The sequence below is a fragment of the Hyperolius riggenbachi genome, chromosome 2 (genome assembly GCF_040937935.1).
Source record: "Hyperolius riggenbachi isolate aHypRig1 chromosome 2, aHypRig1.pri, whole genome shotgun sequence".
Lineage (NCBI taxonomy): Eukaryota > Metazoa > Chordata > Amphibia > Anura > Hyperoliidae > Hyperolius > Hyperolius riggenbachi.
In genome coordinates, this window is record NC_090647.1 from 222,623,545 (window position 1) to 222,646,586 (window position 23,042).

The 23,042-nt window shown below is 42.7% G+C and overlaps 1 protein-coding gene across 2 annotated transcripts in view; it reads right to left on the minus strand.

Moving 5' to 3' along the window:
* GAS6 (growth arrest specific 6) overlaps positions 1 to 23,042 on the minus strand; it is a 136,055-nt gene that overhangs the window by 41,639 nt on the left and 71,374 nt on the right. For both annotated transcript variants that reach the window (XM_068268213.1, XM_068268212.1), the window contains exons 10-12: positions 10,100 to 10,221; positions 6,834 to 6,952; positions 1,532 to 1,721 (exon numbers count right to left, since the gene is read on the minus strand). In XM_068268213.1, coding sequence (XP_068124314.1) covers positions 1,532 to 1,721; positions 6,834 to 6,952; positions 10,100 to 10,221 — 431 coding nt within the window. The remainder of the gene's footprint in view (positions 1 to 1,531; positions 1,722 to 6,833; positions 6,953 to 10,099; positions 10,222 to 23,042) is intronic.

A 23,042-nucleotide genomic window follows, 5' to 3' on the forward strand; every position in this document is an offset into this window, starting at 1 on the left:
GTGTCGCCAGAAAGAGGAGAAAGAGAGCTTTAAAATGATATCCATCTTTCCATAGTTACATTGTATTACACAGGCCGACTTTTTCTGCTGAATGGAGCTGCTGACACTGGGGAAAGTGTCGTCCTGTGTAATACAAGTAACTATGGAAAGATGGATATCATTTTAAAGCTCTCTTTCTCCTCTTTCTGGCGACACCTAAATCGTCGCTCTACGCCTTTTAGTTTTCTTTATTTTCGCGATTGAAATCGTGGTCGCGGCAATTTCAATCGCGAAAATAGCGAAAACTAAAAGGCGTAGGGCGGCGGTTTATATATCATTAGAAAGAGGAGAAAGAGAGCTTTAAAATGATATGCATTTTTCCATAGTTTCTGCACTGCTCGGAGTCCCTTTAAAGGGCAACTGTGCTTTTAGAAGTTTAGAGTCTCGTGGTTCGTTTTTCGATTCTGACTACACCACCGGATTCCTTCCCCAACAACACTGTAGCTCATGCCTAGGTCATGATGTTTCAGGAGAATTTAGAAGTAGTAGCAAATGCTCTGGACGTGCTGCGAGATTGGTAAAAAGCTCTTCTTAGGCTCGGTTCACATTACAACATAAAACAGACAGAAGCTTTTGGTGGAAATGCATCTGCCCTGGACTTCAACCATACCATATTGCACCATCGGGGTGGACACTGCAGTGCAGGATTGGTTTATTAACAACCTCTAAATAGCTGCATTTTTTGCTTTTGTTCAATAAGCTGTATAATGCATTTGTCACGTTATGCATCATGTATACATATTTCTGGGCCTCAGGGAAGGTTGCTACAGACTGTATTGGTAAATATATGCATTGTGTGACCACACCCACTTTTGTTATAGCCACACCCACTTTTGATATGGTCACACCCACTTTTAGCTGCATGTCAGGGGCCCACAGTTGGAATTTTGCACAGGATCCCACAGCTGGCAGTGTCCGCCACTGCACTGCACTATTCGCTTCTGGTGGCTTTTGGCACTACTGAAGCCTAATACTTAAACTCCGCTCTACCAATTCCTAACCCTCAACCCTCCCTTTACCAATGCCTAACCCTCAACCCTCCCTTTACCAATGCCTAACCCTCAACCCTCCCTTTACCAATGCCTAACCCTCAACCCTCCCTTTACCAATGCCTAACCCTCAACCCTCCCTTTACCAATGCCTAACCCTCAACCCTCCCTTAACCAATACCTAACCCTCAACCCTCCCTTTACCAATGGCTAACCCTTACCCCCCCCCCCCCTCCCCCCACAAAGCTGTGATTAGCGGCTGCTATTTACTGCCGCAATTTGTACATTTACAGGTGGCCCCAGTGAGCACAATTTTATCTGGCACATCTTGAGAACCCAAATTTTTACTCACCGCCTCTAATCATGGCTTTTATCACTGCTGCAATTGGGGGCACCCTTTTTACTGGATTTTAGTATTTCTGACACAGAAGTACTAATGCAGATCAGTTTTCTTATTTCTGAAATTACCAATGTAGCAAGTTTGAGGGAGAGAAAATACTCACCGTTTGCCACATGCCATTGTTTACGATTGGCCCGCTGCTTGTTACCCGTCCAATCCCATTGTATCTCAGCTGTAACTCAAGTCTTCCACTGCGCAGACCTAGGATGATCCATGTGCTATCTTGATGGCCTCCAGCAAAGAAAAGCACTCCTTCAGGATCAAAAGTTCGAAATTCAAATTCTGCAACAAGTCTACCAAAAGGAACAGAAATAATAAACCCCACATATCTGCCTTACCATACCAAATGTAATGACACAAACAACAACCATATAGAAGTCAGCTTACAGCAATTTAAACTGTGTCTTGCGCATGAGCTTTGTACAGATTTTTAGCTATAGATCTAGGATGGTAAACATGAACTCCACTCAACATAGTATTTTGGTTGTAAGAGCTAGAAGAAGCGAATCTGATCTGTTTACAGTGAGCAATTCTGAAGCTCCCATGTCAAATAATTTTAGTTCCAGCTTTCCAGCTGCATCTCTGGATCTGACACATTTCCTGCAGAATCTTAATGTCAGAGGGCAGATGTACTGTCTGAGAACTGAAGGAAGTTTACACAAGAGCATGGAAGATTGCATAGTGTCTGAACACTGAAGGAACTCCGGTATACGGTGGCAAGGAAGATAGCCTAGTGTGAGAACTGAAGAAATGTAAAATGAGAACAGTGAAGAGAACATATTTGTCCGTGTGCACTGGAAAGTGCATTGCTGAGGTTTGATAATATTTTTAATAGATTTCAGAAGGAAAAAACAAAAACCAAAAAACAACATTTCTCAGCTTTTATTTACATTTGAGCAAAAAGTGTCCAGTCCTTAACTAGAGAAGTAGTGTCCTCCTTGGTCTGCATCCATGGAACCCAGCAGTGTGCAGTGTCCGTTGGATTGTCTGCCTTGAGACATTACCACCAGCAGAGCCCAGATTCACCAGGATGGCCTTGGTGGTGATCCTTGGATTTTTTTTCACCTCTCTCACTATCCTCCTTGCCAACACAGGTGTCACTTTTGGCTTCCGACCACGTACTCTGAGATTTTCCACAGTGTGGAACATTCTGTATTTTTTAACCACTAAGGCTGCTTTCACAGTGGGACATTACAGGCGCACATTAGAGCAGCCTGTAACGTAGCCCACCGCACAGTAATGAAAAATCAATGGGCTGTTCACAGTGCCCACGTTGCGTTACATTGTAACGTTGCATGTCAGGTTAAAGTGCTGCATGCTGTGCGTTATACGCGGCTGAGCCGCGTTAGACTGTTTGCACATGCTCAGTAATCTTGGAGGAGGTCTCCCCTCCTCCTCCTCGGCCAGCCACATGGCTAATTAATATTTCTTCCTGGAGCACCGCTCTGTGCGGCGTTTGGCTGGCGGGATCACGTGATGCGGATCACGTGGTCTCCGCAGTCTATAGCACAAAAAAGGCGCACCAAGAGCTGCATAATGCAGCTCTAGGTAACGTCCTCCACCAACACCACCAGGCGTTGCGTTAGGGCCGCGTTATGCGACCTATAACGTCCCCTAAAACGCAACATCCAGGTGGGAAAGAGGCCCTAAGCCCACAGGGTTGTAAATTTTTTGCATCTGAGCATCTTTCACCTCCCATTCATTTGCCAATAACTTTATCACTACTCATCACAATGAATTGATCTATATCTTGTTTTTTTCCGCCACCAATTAGGCTTTCTTTGGGTGATACATTTTGCTAAGAATTAATTTATTCTAAATACATTTTAACAGGAATATTAAAGCAATTTAAAACTGACATCATTTTCAACAAAAATGTTTTCCTACTTTTTATAACCCATACAATTATCATATTTGCTTTTGTGCACAAGTAGTATTATTCATTTAGACATTATAACTTCCCAAAGTTCAGTTAATTTATTTTTAAAGCTGCTGGTGCATTTTATTCATAACTGTTGTAATTCTGTTGTGAATGCAGCCACCAGTGATTTCTGACCTGTGTTTCACCCCAGGACTTATCAGCTGAAGTCCTGCACAGCCAGAGAATGTTTACATAAATGTATCAAGTAAAGAATGTGTACACAAGATAAGCTTAAAGGGACTCCGAGCAGTGCAGAAACTATGGAAAGATGCATATCATTTTAAAGCTCTCTTTCGTCTCTTTCCAATGATATATAAACCGCCGCCCTACGCCTTTTAGTTTTCGGTATTTTCGCGATTGAAATTGCAGCAGCTGCGATTTCAATCACGAAAATAGAGAAAACTAAAAGGCGTAGGGTGATGATTTAGGTGTCGTCAGAAAGAGGAGAAAGAGAGCTTTCAAATGATATCCATCTTTCCATAGTTACATTGTATTACACAGGGCGACTTTTCTGCTGAATGGAGCTGCTGACTTTGAGAAAAAGTCGCCCTGTGTAATACAATGTAACTATGGAAAGATGGCTATCATTTTAAAGCTCTCTTTCTCCTCTGACGACACCTAAGTCGTCGCCCTATGCCTTTTAGTTTTCTCTATTTTCGCGATTGAAATCGCGGCTGCAGCAATTTCAATCGCGAAAATAGCGAAAACTAAAAGACGTAGGGAGGCGGTTTATATGTCATTGGAAAGAGGAGAAAGAGAGCTTTAAAATGATATGCATCTTCCCATAGTTTCTGCACTGTTCGGAGTCCCTTTAACAGCAGTTTGGATGCGGGTTCTCCCTGCAGAAGAAAGAGTCAGCCCTGTGATGTAACCCTTTGAATGCTGTTTTACTAAGAAGAAATTCTGGGTTATATTCCACTTTAAGAAAGAAATGGAAAAAAATTCATTATTTCTCAGTTTTTGGCCATCATAGTTTGAAATGAATACATGTTACGTAATTAAAACCCATGTATTTTATTTGCCCATTTCTCCCGCTTATAACACCATTTAAATTATGTCCCTATCACAATGTATGGCGCCAATATTTTATTTGGAAATAAAGGTGCATTTTTTGTAATTTTTCTAATTTTTTTTATGGAAAAAAATGTATTTGGGTAATTTTTGGTGTGGGGAAGTAAATAGCAAATTTTTAAATGTGAATGTATTTATTTATGAAAAAATGTATGTGTGTAGTTTACTATTTGGCCACAAGATGGCCATAGTCAAAAAAGTCCTGGAAGTGTACGATGACGCTTCCAGGAACTAGAATGAAGACGGAGAACTGTTTTTTTTGCAGAAAGACCGCGGTCTCTGTTAAGAGATTGTCAGTTTTTCTGTGGGGAACTTAGATCGGTGAATGGGAATTATATTCCCATTCACTGATTGGGGTGCTAATGGCGGGAGCGCGCGCACCGCACATTACAAGCAGCACAGCCTATCTGGATGAACATATTCGTCCAGATAGACTTAAGTGGTTAATAATACTTTGCACTGTAGCCACTGGAACTTGAAAACATTTAGAAATGGCCTTGTAGCCCTTTTCTGACTTGTGAGCAGCCACAATGCGCAGGTCCTCACTGAGCTCCTTGGTCTTAGCCATGACTGTCCACAAAACAACAGCAGAGAACTGCTTTTTTCACCTGTTGAGTTGATTAAAACAGTGGTTTCTAATTTATCAGGGTAAGTAGGATGCTTTAGAACAGCCTGGACTATTTGGAATGGTATAGAACTTTGGATTTTCCCCCAAATCGTGACAGTTTGGAAGGGTATGAATAATTGTGGACGGGACACTTTTTGCTCAAATGTAAATAAAAGCTGAGAAATGTTTTTTCTTTTCACAATAATGCCTCTTGTACATAGTCTTATTATCTTTTGGGAGACACCAATGTAATATCCCATCAAAAAATGACTTGCTGGTTGAATAAAAGTAACTTTAATTCAAAATTTCCCAGGGGTATGAATAATTATGGGCAGCATTGTATGTCTGATGACCATCTATTCTGGTAAACCAATAAAGCTGGATAGGGTTAACACAAATAAAAATGAAACCCTATTGTTTGATCACATCCAGCTGTTACTAATGCAACATAAGTATCTGAAATAAGTCAAGAGCATTATACAACATTGAACTTACAATTTTCTCACCAACTTAGTCAATCTAAAGTTTCAAATGGTCAAGCTATAAAAATGCAAGAGGCCTATGTGCAATGTCAATAAAAGCTGTGTGCCAACAACGAGTGAGAAATTATTGAAAAAAACCACTAGAGTCATTATTCTGAACGTTAGGAAATTCTTTAGAGAAAGACATCAGGATTCTTTCCGAGAACCAGGCCAGAAAGTAGAAATTCTAAAGCCAAAGTTTTAAGTCAATTCTTAACTTATGCCAACATTTGCTCTCTAATGGAAAAAGCTTAAAATGTCAAGCAATGTTTTGGGAAAGAGAATCCAGGCAAGGCCGGAGGCCAGGTGTGTATAACCCAAACACAGAAAATGTGTTAACCATGACCGTATACGTCATACATGCATACAGGGAGGACATCTTGAAGATAATGTACAGTGATTTGCTGTATATACGCTTTATTCATTATCTTTGTTTTTATTTATTTTTAATCAGGAAAATGTGACAAGTTGAGTATCTGTTTTGAATTCTGCCTGCTAATTTTGATAGTAATTTTTTAAAGCGCAAAGGGGTTGATATACTTAATGCTAATAAAATTGCAAACTTGCGCACATACCACAATTCACATTATGTATACAATGTAGTTTATGTAAGTAGTGTAATGCAAGTTACAGAAGGAACATGCATATGTTATATATAAAACAAGTTGTGTTAAGTGCACAATGCAAATGCACTTTACATTGGTGGTGTTAAAGTGGACCCAAATTCAAAATACAAGATTTCAGAAATAAAATCTATTTTCTAATTATAATAATAAATAGCAGCCTTTTTTCAGCTGCATGATGACAAATATAAAATATTTTACATTTATTGGAGGAACCCCCCCCCCCCCCTTCCTTTCATATTGCCGGGACAGAATCCGGCAAACTGGTGGAGTAGGAGGTGTCCAGCAAAGGAAGAATTGCTAATGGCTGCCACCTGTATAACCCTAGTTATGAAAAGAAAAGCGTGAAAAGCATGCACTGAAATGCTCATAGACTTGGAGTGTTTATTTATCTTTGTATGTGTCAGAGTGGTGCAACTAAATATTTTGAATTTAAAAAAAAATGTTTGGTTTGGGTCTGCTTTAACATAGGTAAAATTGCCATGCACTGACTGTGCACAGTAATGTTACTGACATTTAGTGAATCAACTCCAAAGTCTCTTGGTCTACTATTGCATAGTGTAGGAAACCGCCTACAGTAAAAAAAAAAAATGGGGCTTAGAATAATAGTAGAATAAAATGCAGTGTGTCCCTCACCTTTGTCCCATGCAGTAAAGACTTACCTGGTTGGATGTTTCCTCCTAAAGCGAAGCCTGATCACTGGTGTGCCACTGAACATCCTTCCAAGGTACAAGGATGTTTTGCTTTTCTCTGTTGCAAATGGAATGCATGGCATTATATCCTATAACCAAAAAGCAGTTCCTATATTAATAGTTTCAGAAAGCATTGACATTGGTTAAATGTTTTGAAGTGTTAACAGTTCCCCATTGACCCCTAATTTAAACAATAGTGTGCTGGCAATGAGGTCCATGACGGATTCCCGTTATTTTTCCACTTTCTGGTTAGTGAATGTTTTCATGCCAGACCACACCTTAAAGTAAATCTCCACTTGTGTTGGGGAAAGAAAAAAAAGTTATGTACCTGGTGACTCCTTTTCCAGGAATCTTCTGGGACATCTACTGCTGTGAGAGTGGCTCCTCCTGTACACAGGAAGCACAAGCTCCCCTAGCTAGCCTATTAAAGCCTGGATAGTAAACAAGCAGAACCCACATACTAAAAGCTGTATCAAAGACAAAAATACACAGGAAGCAAAATTCCCTGAACATTAAAGGGAGGGATCTCAGTAATGTCCCAGAAAATTCCTGGAAATGGACTTACCAGGTACGTCACTCTTTTCTATTGATTTTCTGGGGGTTCATCTGCAGAGAGTAGAATCAGGGACATCAAGGAAGCCCCTAGCCTAAAATGGACATTCCTTCAAATCAGGTTGTTTACACATCTTCACCTTAACTTAAAGAGACACTGAAGCGAAAAAAAATATATGATATAATGAATTGGTTGTGTACTATGAATACTTACTAGAAGATTAGCAGCAAAGAAAATATTCTCATATTTTTATTTTCAGGTATATAGTGTTTTTTCTAACATTGCATCACTCTATAATATGTGCAGATTACACAACACTCAGCATTCAAAATGAGTCTTTCAGAGCAATCTGTGAAGTAATGAACTCTCCTCTAGCAGAGGAAAAGTAAACAGTTCAATTACAGTTGAGATAATAAAAGTCAGATAACAGCCCTCTCCACGACTAAAGCTGGCCATACACTGGCCCGATTTGCGCCCGTTTCGACAGCAGATTCGATCACTGGGATCGAATCTGCTGCCAATCGTTCACGCTACACGCCGAATTTCGATCCATTTCGTCCGATCCCGTCGATCGCACCGTGTGGAAAATAACAGTCGATCGCCCGCAGGTAAAGAGCGCATCGCTAGCGGCGTTCGAGTGCCCGACGACCGACGCAATAGAGCCCGCATACATTACCTGCTCCCCCGGCGCGACTCCAGTCTCTCGGTCACCGCTGCTCTGTCTGCGCTCTGGTCTCCAGGTCCGGCATGCCTCACTTCTTCTAGCCCGGCAGGAAGTTTAAACAGTAGAGCGCCCTCTACTGTTTAAACTTCCTGCCGGGCTAGAAGAAATGAGGCATGCCGGACCTGGAGACCAGAGCGCAGACAGAGCAGCGGTGACCGGGAGACTGGAGTCGCGCCGGCGGAGCAGGTAATGTATGTGGGCGGGGGCAGCAGCAGCAGCACCACCACAACAGATTGTGAACGGTTTCAGGCTGAAATCGGTTCACAATCTGTTTGCTGTAAAGGTAGCCATACGATCCCTCTCTGATCAGATTCGATCAGAGAGGGATCTATCTGTTGGTCGAATCTGATGGCAAATCGACCAGTGTATGGCCACCTTAAGTTAGTCGGAGAGCTTAATAGCTTTTTTGCATAGAGATAACAACTGGAGTTTCTCAACTCTTCCTGCACTGGAAACAATTAGACTGATGTATCTGATCTTAATGGTTTTTGTCTTAGCTGTACTACACATACAAATCATAATATCATCATTTTTTTTCGCTTCAGTGTCTCTTTAACTAGTCCAAGGAGGCCAAGCCTGAAGCAGAAATGTCCCAAGCCCAAAGCAGAAATGTCCCAAGCCCAAAGCAGAAATGTCCCAAGCCAAAATTAGAAATGTCCGAAGCTCAAAGCAGAAATGTTTGAAAACCAACTTCTGGGATGGGCTCACACAGAATTTTTCCAGGCTCATTAGCCAGAAGAAACTGGTCATTAACTGACAAAGTCGACCTAGGTCTATTAAGATCATCTCTCAAGAATCCACAAAAAAATAAAATAAAAAACAAAAATAAATATTTCATCCATATAAATTAATAACCATTCCTTATACCCAGGGAAAACCATAAAAACAATAGGAGTTATACTAGGTGCCATCCGAAACCTTTGAGAAGTACCAAAAAAACAAAACATTGAACCGTTTTAGATAAAAAAAAAAAAACATTCTGAAGTAACCTTTAGTTCTTGGAATTAAAAAAAAAAAAAACAACAACCCATAAACAAAACTGTCCCCTTCCTGAGACTGAGGTATCCTACTAATAACCCGCTAAAAATAACTCCCTCCCCCATGCACACACACTGGGAGAGGTGTGCGTGGTGAGTAGGGCTTTCACCGTTATATTTTCAAGCAAAGGCAAATTTGCAGAAACACTCCAGGGTTTGGTCTTGCTTTACATTTGGCCCCTTCAGACATCTAATGATGTATGTGTAGGTGGGTGAGTTATTAATCCTAGCACCAGCCAATGCTTGCAGCACTAACGAGAACGTTTGTATTATATGCTTTTTAATCTAGAACCTTGGTACTATTGAAGGACTCTCCCAGTAAGTAATCTAAAGGAGTTTTGGAAACAGGCACGCAGCTGACATAGCCAGAATATTGCACTGTGTAATAAAAAACACTACAATCCTATTTGCAAAAGGGGGGGGGGGGGGGGGTTAGTGTGATGTTGTCATTGAGTAAAAATAGAATGTGCAAATCATTTGATCTCTGCATAAAGTGGTTTAGAAAATTAGACCAGCTCTGCATTAGATATTAAACAATGTCCATGAGACCAGGATCAACACTGGGACACTAAAATAATTTTTATCCTGAGTTTTCTCACAGGATAAGTTTTTCACTCGTTATCAATAAAATATCTTTTAAGCCCCTAGCAATTAAATAATCAAAATATGTTAGCTACTATTTCTTCACCTGCTCTTCAGTGCTTTTACAATTGTTAAGTTCTGAAAAGCTATTTTGTTGGTAACTATGTAACTATGTAACTAAGATGAAAAATTATCTCCTGTGAGGAAACTCAAAAGAAAAGTTAATTGAATAGGAGGCAGGGTGTCCAACAGGTAGGACCTATCTGTGCTAGTGGCCTGTTCTCCCACACTAAAAGCTCAATCTCAATAAATAAACTGCATCAATAATAGCAGCTTATACCTCACAAGTGTTCATATTGGAGGATAGCTTTACCCCTCCTCGTCCATCGCAGTGACACGAATAGCTTCCGGGCGTATTGACACAGGTTTGTTCGCAGCGCTTCTCCAAGCATTCATCTATGTCTGTTTGATAAAAAACATTGATTAAAAAGATGTATGTGTTATCATACAATAAGAATAATCAAAGTAAAATTGAGTAATTGTATAAGATCGATCAGACATAAAGCACAGTTTTTCTATAAAATAAATGACATAAATGAGTAGCAAAACTGCTTTCTAAAATGCACAATAAACAAGGCTACAAAGACAGAACAAACATTAAAAAAGTTTAGTTATATTAATTTCTTAGAAAAGAGAGTAGTTCTGTTTTTTGAGCTGCTATTACTTTGGTAAAATTAAAGTGTAAAGGTAACCGTACATCTAGTGACTTGGCGGCTGATCGACCATCCAAATCAATAATTACTGAATCGGATGAAAATTGGTGTCAAGTGCATGCCCGATTGACAATCAACCAATTTCATGCCAAGCCTGTTGATCAGGTATGCAAGATGTTGGGTTGCCGTAATCGATCGGTTGCACAGCGGTAACAACGGGCAATATTGGGACGAGCGACGAAACCCCGGGCGCCGTTCCCGCAGTGTATGTGTGCGTTTCTACATTACCTGTCCTGTGTTGTGGTTCCCCTCCGTCTGTTCTTCTGTTAGCCCTATACATGCCACCGGTGTGGCGCGTCGTGTGCTATGCGCCGTCGGCAGGTATAGGGCCAATGGAAAACAAGAGATTTGGAAGACAGACTAGCACCATGACAAGACAGACAATGTATGAATGCACACATACAGTACATGCACATTTATACACTGAGGGAACAGCGGCAAGGTGGAGGATGCAGTGGACTCAGCCAATTCCAGAGAGATTTCAGCATGAATCAAATCGATCGGGAATTGTCCTATGGTGTATAGGCAAGCAACAGACCTCAATTCGATCAGAGAGAGATCTGTCTCTTGGTCGATCTGAACATACATAGTCTGATGTATGGGCACCTTTCAGTTCTGGAAAATTGTCTTTTGCATACAATCAAAGTAATTGGAGTACAGATTTTCACAATTCCTTCCTGGAAATTAGTATGACAATTTGACTTAACTTTTCATTTACATTTTATTAACAGTACTTCACAATGCTTTTACACAACAGCTGCCTATCCTCATCAGAAGACAAACAATGCATATTTTCCCAACAAATAAAGCCCCCACACATTTATTGCTAAAAAAAGGTGATCACAAGACAGATTTAAAATGGGTGCATCAAGGAAAATGAAATGATTTCTTCCCAAAGAAATTATGCAAACACAATAAAATGACAGCTCAGTGGCACATTACTCTGTCCTGCTCCATTCAGCGAGCAGTCATTCAATCAGACAAGATATGTGGCAGTTTTTGGACATGAACTGATTGATTTGATCAAAAAAAAGTAAAGAATACTGTAATACTAAATCTAAGTTTCAGTTTGCCAAACTGTATGCGGTGTTGTCACACTTCTCTAATTAAGGTCACACTTTGGCCTAGTGCACACCAGAGCGGTTCGGCTGAGGTTTGCGATCCGCTTGCGGGTGCGGATCCGCTTGGGTAATGTATTTCAATGGGCTGGTGCACACCAGAGCGGGAGGCGTTTTGCAGAAACGCATACTCCCGAGGTGCTGCAGATTTTGGATTGCGGATGCGTTTCTGCCTCAATGTTAAGTATAGGAAAGACGTAAACCGCTCTGAAAAACGGCACTTCACAGCGGTTTGCCAGGCGTTTTTTGTTACAGTAGCTGTTCAGTAACAGCTTTACTGTAACAATACATGAAATCTACTACACCAAAAACGCTTCACAAAACCACAAAATGCTAGCTGAAACGCTACAGAAAAAGAAGAAAAAGCGTTTCAAAATCTGCTAGCATTTTGCGGATCTGCTAGCGGTTTTTGGCGTGCACCAGGCCTTTAAGATGTGAATTCAGTTAATGATTCTTGAGGTCTAGAAATCAGAGCATGCACTACCGAAAGGAGGGTACCAGGGAAATATATTCAAACACAATTGTCCAGAGGACTAGTTGCCCTATAAGTACATATAAAAGATCTATAACTTTTATTATCAAAACCTAATTGATTAAAAAGGAGTAGTTCACGTGAATGAACAGCCTCACTGTGAAGGTCTCGTAAGTACGAAAACTGACACACACCTGCAGGGGTCCTAGCTTATCCCCCTCCACTTCACGTCAAATTTAAAGTGGGGTGTAGCTATCCCGCAGTAGTGATGCAGTGGACTGCACAGTTTCAATGTATGGAGATGCTTGAAAGTCACCTACACAGGTATAAATGAGTCCCTATGGGTGTACTCAAATTCAAACAAGCTTCCCCCATACATGTATTGCTCAATGGGAGGATAATCAGAACTATTTACACAAACGGTGCATGGTGCTGTATGTAAACTTTAACATGGTCATGTTTCACCCTATGGCTTCATCAGAAAGTGCTATACACATATACAGTATCACCCAATCACCCTATATACATATAATACATATTCACATCATCCCCCCATATATATAAGCTGCCCCAGTCAGAGCTGAGTTGCCATGTGCGGCCAGGTCATATTTATACAAAGAGGGGAGGAGAAAAATGGGGGTTGGCCCAGATTGATTTGCCCTCCTACCTGGTATGTGTATACAGCTTGCTGGGCTGTCCGCAACGTGTACCACCTTCCTGTGGGGTGTAATGAACCCACCGGGAATATGCATAGTGTAAGCCTCATTTCGTTTGGGCCGGGGTTCGCATGATTGCGGAATGGCATCCACCTGTTAGGTAATGCTGGCGCTGGAGGGAGGTAAATGTCCAACACGGAGAGCGACGGGCTGGGCTGCGGCGGTGACGTCATATCCGCCCACAGTCCCGTCCAATCACGCTCCCAGTGCTGGTTGCCATGGTGGTGGGGCGCAGAGTGCGTCCCATTCACTGCAGGCTGCCGGCTGTAGGACCTGTCAGGTCCTGTTGCTGTTACATACACATAGCGTATATGGAGGAGATATTGAGGTTGCCAAGCAACAAAACTTGCAATATTACAGCGTTATAAGTTTAGAAGACCAAGATACACACACTGTATTCCAATGTGCCCATATTTCGTTAGGCAGTTATCCCAAGGATTGAATACATATTGTTTACGCATAAAGAGCTGGAAACTTGCATTTATATGACATACTATACATAATAGTCTCTCAAACGTCTCCATTGTGCTCTTATAGTAAGGATCACTAGATGTATAGCTTGGAAGGCAAGGACAGCATGCAGACTTCAAGGTATAAATGAACGATCCAGGGATTTAGATTGTAGAACGACCTGCATATGCAAAAAGGGGAGGGGAGGGGAGGGGAAAGAGGGGGCTGAGGGAGAGAGGTGGGGGGGTCAGGGGGGTCCTCACAAAAAACATGCCAGGTTGAAGTCCTCGTTCAACCCTTTAGGTGCAATGGTGTCTAATCTAAAGATCCATTGTGATTCGATCTGAGTCAATTTCCGATCGAAATTGCCCCCCCTCACGCTTCTCCTCCAGCATTGGATGCCCCAGAACTGAATGTTAAATCGATCCATCATGTGCACTTCATTCATATGTGGTGCTATCGATGTTTCTCTTTTATGTTTGATGTCTCCAATGTGCTCTAAAACACGATCTTTCAACTGTCTCGTCGTTTTTCCAACATAGAAAAGGTTACATGTGCACTTGGCTCCATATACCACTCCCCTAGTGTCGCAATTAATAAAAGATCTAATTTCAAATGATCTACCATTGTTGGGTGCTATAAAATTTTTCACAGTTGGCATATACTTGCATGCCTTACATTTGCCATATCTATGTGATCCGTTCGGTCTCTGGGGTAACCACGTTTTCAAAGGGGACACACTTTTAGAAAAGGTGCTATGCACCAACATGTCTCTCAGATTAGGTGCTCTTCTGTATGTTATCATAGGATTGGCAGGGAGAAGACCCGCCAGATCTTTATCTTTCTGTAATAGGGGCCAGTAATGCTTAATGATTTCGAAAATTGTGTGAGATTGCTCCGTGTATGTTCCTATAAGTCTCGGAAACTTGGTTTTCGGATCGCTAGATGGAACAGCATTAGATTTATTCATTAGGGTTTCTGCCCTTGGGGTATGGATTGCTCTCCTATGTGCTTGTTCCACTACCTTGTCAGGGAATCCTCTCTGTTTAAAACGTTTCCTCAGGAGTTGGCATTCTTTATTGAATGCCTGTTCTGTTGAGCAATTTCTTCTAGCCCTAAGAAACTGGCCCACTGGAATGCTCCTCCTAAGTGATCGAGGATGTGAACTGTCCCATTTTAATAATGCATTGGTAGATGTCGGTTTCCGATAAATTTCCGTTTGCATTCTACCATCTTCACCAATCGAAATATTGAGATCAAGAAAATTGATCGATTTATTGTCGATCTCGTATGTAAATTTCATCCCAATTTCATTATTGTTGAGGATAAAAACAAAGTCCTCAAAGATCCTAGCTGGGCCGTCCCAAATTACAATGATATCGTCTATAAAACGCCCCCAGTATAGTATATGGGACGTAAAGAACAACAAATCCTCTGAGAAGACATGTGTATCCTCCCACCAGCCCAGGAATAGGTTGGCATAGGAGGGGGCGCAAGCCGTCCCCATAGCACTGCCCCTGAGCTGATGGTAGACACGCCCACCAAAAAGGAAGATGTTATGAGTGAGTACGAATTCCAGAAGTGCTAGCAAAAGTTTGTTATGCTCCTCAAGATGCTTACCTCTCATCTTAAGGAAATGGGCAACTGCAGAGATGCCCAATGGGTGTTGGATACTACTGTAAAGTGATTCCACATCCAGGCTTGCCAGTAGGGTATTGGGGGGGAACTTCAAGATCCTGCAGGTGCACCAGGACATCTTTCGTGTCCTTGAGGTATGAGGGAAGGGCTTCTACAAAAGGACGTAGAAATTTGTCTAAATATTGACTCACTTCGTCCGTAAGGTTGTCACGACCGGAGACTATAGGTCTCCCTGGGGGTGGAGTGACCCCCTTGTGTATTTTGGGAAGTGCATAGAACACCGACATAGTTGGATGTTCTGTCGATTTTTTCAGCCTTATATAGTCTGTGGAGTCTAAACTTCCCTTCTCCAAACCCTCTTTTAGAATGTTTAGAAGTAGTGTACAATGAGACTTCAGAGGGTTACACTTAAGAACTGCATATTGATTGACATCACTTAGGATGTTTATACACATCATTTCATACATTTCAGTGTCCATTATAACCACATTTCCCCCTTTGTCTGCCGGTTTGATAGTTAGATGATCACTCTTTTTCAATAATTCAAGGGCCTTGCGTTCATCTGGGCTAAGATTGTCATTCCCATGATAGCCCACACTCTCTAGTTCCAGTTTTTTAAAAGCCCTTGTCACCATGTCCACAAAAGAATGGATCTGTGAATACTGTGAGATAGAGGGGCAATAGGTGCTTTTTGACTTCGTGCCACTCGGTGGCGCTAGAGTCAGTGTCACATCACTATTTTCTACTAACAATTCCTGGAGGGCTTCAAGAGCCTCTTTTTCATGTTTCACAGTTTTCTTATCTTTTGCCTCTTGATTCTCGTACATTTTCATTAGTGCCAACTTTCTCGCAAATAAATGTACGTCTTTTACCCAATCAAATGCGTTGAATTTACATGTGGGTACAAAAGACATTCCCCTGGTCAATACTGAGATGTCCTGGTGCACCTGCAGGATCTTGAAGTTCCCCCCAATACCCTACTGGCAAGCCTGGATGTGGAATCACTTTACAGTAGTATCCAACACCCATTGGGCATCTCTGCAGTTGCCCATTTCCTTAAGATGAGAGGTAAGCATCTTGAGGAGCATAACAAACTTTTGCTAGCACTTCTGGAATTCGTACTCACTCATAACATCTTCCTTTTTGGTGGGCGTGTCTACCATCAGCTCAGGGGCAGTGCTATGGGGACGGCTTGCGCCCCCTCCTATGCCAACCTGTTCCTGGGCTGGTGGGAGGATACACATGTCTTCTCAGAGGATTTGTTGTTCTTTACGTCCCATATACTATACTGGGGGCGTTTTATAGACGATATCATTGTAATTTGGGACGGCCCAGCTAAGATCTTTGAGGACTTTGTTTTTATCCTCAACAATAATGAAATTGGGATGAAATTTACATACGAGATCGACAATAAATCGATCAATTTTCTTGATCTCAATATTTCGATTGGTGAAGATGGTAGAATGCAAACGGAAATTTATCGGAAACCGACATCTACCAATGCATTATTAAAATGGGACAGTTCACATCCTCGATCACTTAGGAGGAGCATTCCAGTGGGCCAGTTTCTTAGGGCTAGAAGAAATTGCTCAACAGAACAGGCATTCAATAAAGAATGCCAACTCCTGAGGAAACGTTTTAAACAGAGAGGATTCCCTGACAAGGTAGTGGAACAAGCACATAGGAGAGCAATCCATACCCCAAGGGCAGAAACCCTAATGAATAAATCTAATGCTGTTCCATCTAGCGATCCGAAAACCAAGTTTCCGAGACTTATAGGAACATACACGGAGCAATCCCACACAATTTTCGAAATCATTAAGCATTACTGGCCCCTATTACAGAAAGATAAAGATCTGGCGGGTCTTCTCCCTGCCAATCCTATGATAACATACAGAAGAGCACCTAATCTGAGAGACATGTTGGTGCATAGCACCTTTTCTAAAAGTGTGTCCCCTTTGAAAACGTGGTTACCCCAGAGACCGAACGGATCACATAGATGTGGCAAATGTAAGGCATGCAAGTATATGCCAACTGTGAAAAATTTTATAGCACCCAACAATGGTAGATCATTTGAAATTAGATCTTTTATTAATTGCGACACTAGGGGAGTGGTATATGGAGCCAAGTGCACATGTAACCTTTTCTATGTTGGAAAAACGACGAGACAGTTGAAAGATCGTGTTTTAGAGCACATTGGAGACATCAAACATAAAAGAGAAACATCGATAGCACCACATATGAATGAAGTGCACATGATAGATCGATTTAACATTCAGTTCTGGGGCATCCAATGCTGGAGGAGAAGCGTGAGGGGGGGCAATTTCGATCGGAAATTGACTCAGATCGAATCACAATGGATCTTTAGATTAGACACCATTGCACCTAAAGGGTTGAACGAGGACTTCAACCTGGCATGTTTTTTGTGAGGACCCCCCCCCCCGACCCCCCCACCTCTCTCCCTCAGCCCCCTCTTTCCCCTCCCCTCCCCTTTTTGCATATGCAGGTCGTTCTACAATCTATATCCCTGGATCGTTCATTTATACCTTGAAGTCTGCATGCTGTCCTTGCCTTCCAAGCTATACATCTAGTGATCCTTACTATAAGAGCACAATGGAGACGTTTGAGAGACTTATGTATAGTATGTCATATAAATGCAAGTTTCCAGCTCTTTATGCGTAAACAATATGTATTCAATCCTTGGGATAACTGCCTAACGAAATATGGGCACATTGGAATACAGTGTGTGTATCTTGGTCTTCTAAACTTATAACGCTGTAATATTGCAAGTTTTGTTGCTTGGCAACCTCAATATCTCCTCCATATATGCTATGTGTATGTAACAGCAACAGGACCTGACAGGTCCTACAGCCGGCAGCCTGCAGTGAATGGGACGCACTCTGCGCCCCACCACCATGGCAACCAGCACTGGGAGCGTGATTGGACGGGACTGTGGGCGGATATGACGTCACCGCCGCAGCCCAGCCCGTCGCTCTCCGTGTTGGACATTTACCTCCCTCCAGCGCCAGCATTACCTAACAGGTGGATGCCATTCCGCAATCATGCGAACCCCGGCCCAAACGAAATGAGGCTTACACTATGCATATTCCCGGTGGGTTCATTACACCCCACAGGAAGGTGGTACACGTTGCGGACAGCCCAGCAAGCTGTATACACATACCAGGTAGGAGGGCAAATCAATCTGGGCCAACCCCCATTTTTCTCCTCCCCTCTTTGTATAAATATGACCTGGCCGCACATGGCAACTCAGCTCTGACTGGGGCAGCTTATATATATGGGGGGATGATGTGAATATGTATTATATGTATATAGGGTGATTGGGTGATACTGTATATGTGTATAGCACTTTCTGATGAAGCCATAGGGTGAAACATGACCATGTTAAAGTTTACATACAGCACCATGCACCGTTTGTGTAAATAGTTCTGATTATCCTCCCATTGAGCAATACATGTATGGGGGAAGCTTGTTTGAATTTGAGTACACCCATAGGGACTCATTTATACCTGTGTAGGTGACTTTCAAGCATCTCCATACATTGAAACTGTGCAGTCCACTGCATCACTACTGCGGGATAGCTACACCCCACTTTAAATTTGACGTGAAGTGGAGGGGGATAAGCTAGGACCCCTGCAGGTGTGTGTCAGTTTTCGTACTTACGAGACCTTCACAGTGAGGTTGTCTAGAAATCAGAGCAAGCCATAGAGAAGATAGGAACCATAATCTGTATTATACAATTATAATTGTATTATTTTAGTTTACATAAAGTAGTTACAGCACTAATTGTAAAGCTATGGGGATTTTGGATTTTAGAACTTATACATTTGTCGTATGAAGCAACTGTTTGTTTTTTGTTTTTGCACTGAACTGCCTGTTAGCTTAGCATGGAACCTTTGCTATGCAACAGCGTTTTGTACATTTACATTTAACAAAGGCGCCAGTTGAAAAGGGCACTAGAAATAGCCAGTAGTACAATATTGGAAAATTACTGATATTTTAATACTTTATTCATATAGTATAATATCAGGAATATTTACCGTTATTTTACGATTATCTAAACCTAGCCCTATGCTAACACAGAACTCTCCCTCTACTGATGCCTAACCCTAAAGTTTGCCACACACCATACAATTAATTAAATATCTGTTCAATTCAAGAATTGCAATTAATTTTTCTGACGGATTGTAACAATTCAAAAATATGACCAATGTACCACACACATACCGTATATACTCGAGTATAAGCCGACCCGAGTATAAGCCGACCCCCCAACTTTTACCTGTAAAACAAGGGAAAAGTGACTGACCCGAATATTAGCCAGGTGTAGAAATTGCAGAAGCTATAAATACTGTCAACCGTATTCCCTGTAAGCCCTATGTTAAAACTGTAATTATTAAAAAAAAATACTGATAAAAATCCCCCTCCCCAAGTGCCCTGCCATATGCCATATGGTTTATGCAATTCTCATTGTAAAAAAAAAAAAGCCATTGTAAGTCTCCAGCAAAAACGATATTACAAAGCAAGATATTTCCATTGAACATAGAGAGAATACAGAAAAGCAGTATGTAAATATATACCTCAAAAACATCTATTTGAGCAGTGAAGGGATGTGAGACATGAGTTCCCTAGAAAACCCCCTTCACTGCCGCACCCCCCCCCCCCCCCCGCGGAGCATTAAAGTATGTATTGGCAGCGTGTCCCCAAGCTCAGTGAAACTCAGTCAGCAGTGAAGGCAGGGCCGAGCCTGGGCGGGTGCCTGCCTCTGAGAGGCGCCGCCCGGCCACCGCTCTCCCCCTGTGGCCAAAGCTTCCTCCCTCCCTCTAGCCGCCGGCGCCGCGTCAGACCTCGATCAGGCAGGCGGGCGCTAGGACCTAGCACGCCGCACTGATATGCGGAAGTGACATCACTTCCGCATATAGAGCGGGTGCGTCCGGCGCCGTCTTTCTGGTCGGGTCGCCCGCTGATCGAGGTCTGATTCTGAAGCTGCTGCAAGGTGAGGGGGGAGCGGCGGCGGCAGCGGCTGGAGGGAGGGAGGCAGCGCGCTCCTGTCACTCACTACCTAAACGGGGACCCTATACCTCTGCCTACATATACTGGACACATATAACCCTGGCTACATACACTGGGGACATATACACCTGGCTACATATACTGGGGACATACACCTGCCTACATATACTGGGGACATACACCTGCCTACATATACTGGGGACATATACCTCTGCCTACATATACTGGGGACATATACCTCTGGCTACATATACTGGGGACATATACCTCTGCCTACATATACTGGGGACATATACCTCTGCCTACATATACTGGGGACATATACCTCTGCCTACATATACTGGGGACATAAACCTCTGCCTACATATACTGGGGACATAAACCTCTGCCTACATATACTGGGGACATATACCTCTGCCTACATATACTGGGGACATAAACCTCTGCCTACATATACTGGGGACATATACCTCTGCCTACATATACTGGGCACATATACCCCCTGCCTACATATACTGGGCACATATACCCCTGGCTACATATACTGGGCACATATACCCCCTGGCTACATATACTGGGGACATATACTTCTGCCTACATTTACTGGGGACATATAACCCTGACTACATATACTGGGGACATATACCCCTGCCTAAATATACTGGGGACATATACCCCTGCCTAAATATACTGGGACATATACCCCTGCCTACATATACTGGGCACATATATCCCTGGCTATATATTCTGGGGACACTGGCTGTTTGTCATTATGTGCATTTGCTGGTGAAAATATGTCTCTTATTATGTGCATTTGCTGGTGAAAAGCTGTCTCTTATGTGCATTTGCTGGTGAAAAGCTGTCTCTTATGTGCATTTGCTGGTTAAAAGCGGTCTCTTATTATGTGCATTTACTGGTGAAAAGCAGTCTCGTTACGTGCATTTACTGGTGAAAAGCAGTCTCTTGTTATGTGCATTTACTGGTGAAAAGCGGTCTCTTATGTGCATTTACATGGGGAACAGCTGTCTCTTATGTGCATTTAGTGGGGAAATGTTGGCTTCAATTCATCAAAGGGTGTTCGATAACAAAATCCCAGTCCTTAAAATACCGCATTCGGTATTTTACACTTCACTGTGCTAATTCATCAATATTTTCACACATGTGGTAGATGTTCGGTAAGTTACCGAAGAGGTCCGTGCAGTGAGGGCATTACAATAGGAAAGAGGCAGCACCGACATCCCTATACATGTGCCTTTTATATTTGTTGTGCTGCCTCTGCTCTTGCTGAATCTGTCTCATTAGTCTTAAGTTTCTATTTACTTGCCACAGCTTAGATGAACTGCTGAGAAACATTACACATTCCCTGCTTAGGTCATTTTGCCACAAGCTCCCACTTGCATCCCTGCATATTTAAACAGGCACTGAAGGGGTTACACTACCGAAGGGTGCCTAGAAAAGAAGGGTGCCTGGAAAATAACTTTAATTCTTTTCTCTCCCCTGGCTGCCTGGGGGGGGTCTGTTCCACCGGAGAAGCCTGGCCAACCTATCAGCAGCACTTGCAGGGGACAGGGGAGGTTTCTATGGTCCTGTCACACATGGAGAAGGCATTCCAAGCTCCTTATCGACAGGGGAGAGCTGGAGATAAACACCGCACGTTATCGAATGCTGTGAGCTTGATGAATTAACATTTGCTGACATTTTACTGACATGTGTTGAGGTAATCACTTAACAAGTCGGTAATTTATCTCTCTGCACAGGAATGTCTGCTTCTCATGCGGTAACTGCTTTGATGAATTAACATTTTACTAAGTGCTCCGTAAAGTCAGCTGTTTTCAGCATTACCGAATGCGGTAATGCTTGATGAATTGAAGCCGTTGTCATCTAAAAATCTTGAAAGGTTGGCAACACTGGCAGGCTGCGCGGCGCAATGGGAAGGATATAGGCAGCCCACCTCACTCTTGGGCTTGGCGGGGGGGAGGAGCCAACGACAGCAAGCGAGAGTAGGGTGGCCGCAGAGACTAGCAGGCTTGCAGGCAGCCAAAGCCAGCCAGGAGCAAGCCCATGGAAGAGGGGTAGTAATGGGGTATCACATGCATGCGTAAAGAGGTGGAAGGTGTGGGTGTGATTAGGCAGGACATGGGTGTGGTTATGTGGTTGGGCGTGGTTAATTTAACCACTCCCATAGGCGCCAGAGAAAATCTTGCACCCAGGTGCCAGGCACCCCAGGCTCACCCCTGAGTGAAGGGATGCGTGACATGTGTCTCTTAGAGTCTCCAAATTCTCCACTCCACCCTCCGCAGTGCAGAGCAGTAAAGTACATATCAGCAGTGTGTCCATCCAGCATACACACGCTCAGCAGGGTGTGTGTCCCACCAGCATACACAGGCTTCGTAAGCAGAGTGTTGGCATACGTTGGGAGCTTTCAATCACCGTTCCTCGCCATCAGGACTCCTGTACTTTCCGGTTGCCATCTCACACCTATGACGCTATGCAGTGGTACTTCGCCACTAGAGGGTGTCATAGATGTGAGACAGCAACAGTCAAGCACGGGAGTCCTGACGGCGAGGAACGGTGAGTGAAAGCTCCCGACATACGCCAACACTCTGCTTACGAAGCCTGTGTATGCCGGTGGGACACACACACTGCCGAGCCTGTGTATGACGGGGGACATGCTGCTATTTACTTTACTGCTTCGCTCTGCGGGGGGTGGGGTGGGGAGGTTGGTCAAGTGTTGGTCAAGAACAACTCTATCGGCACTCCGCGGTCCTTCCTACACAGGGCACATGGTGGGGGCACTTGGTCAAGTGTTAAGACTGGAGTGTAAGATGAGACCCCCATTTTTGGGTCAAATTTTTTGCCCCAAAATCTCGGCTTATACTAGAGTATATAAGGTAAGTTAAATTTTTTTCCCAATTATGATAAAAATTATTCAAAACTGAGAAAATTGCTAGAGTGTGTATAATAATAAATTGACAAACTAACACTCACTATACAATCTTTAGAAAAATAAAAATTTCCAGCATTCCGGAGCGAATTGGAAAAAAAAGGGAAATCCGATCAGATTTTTCAGTCGAATAAAAACAAA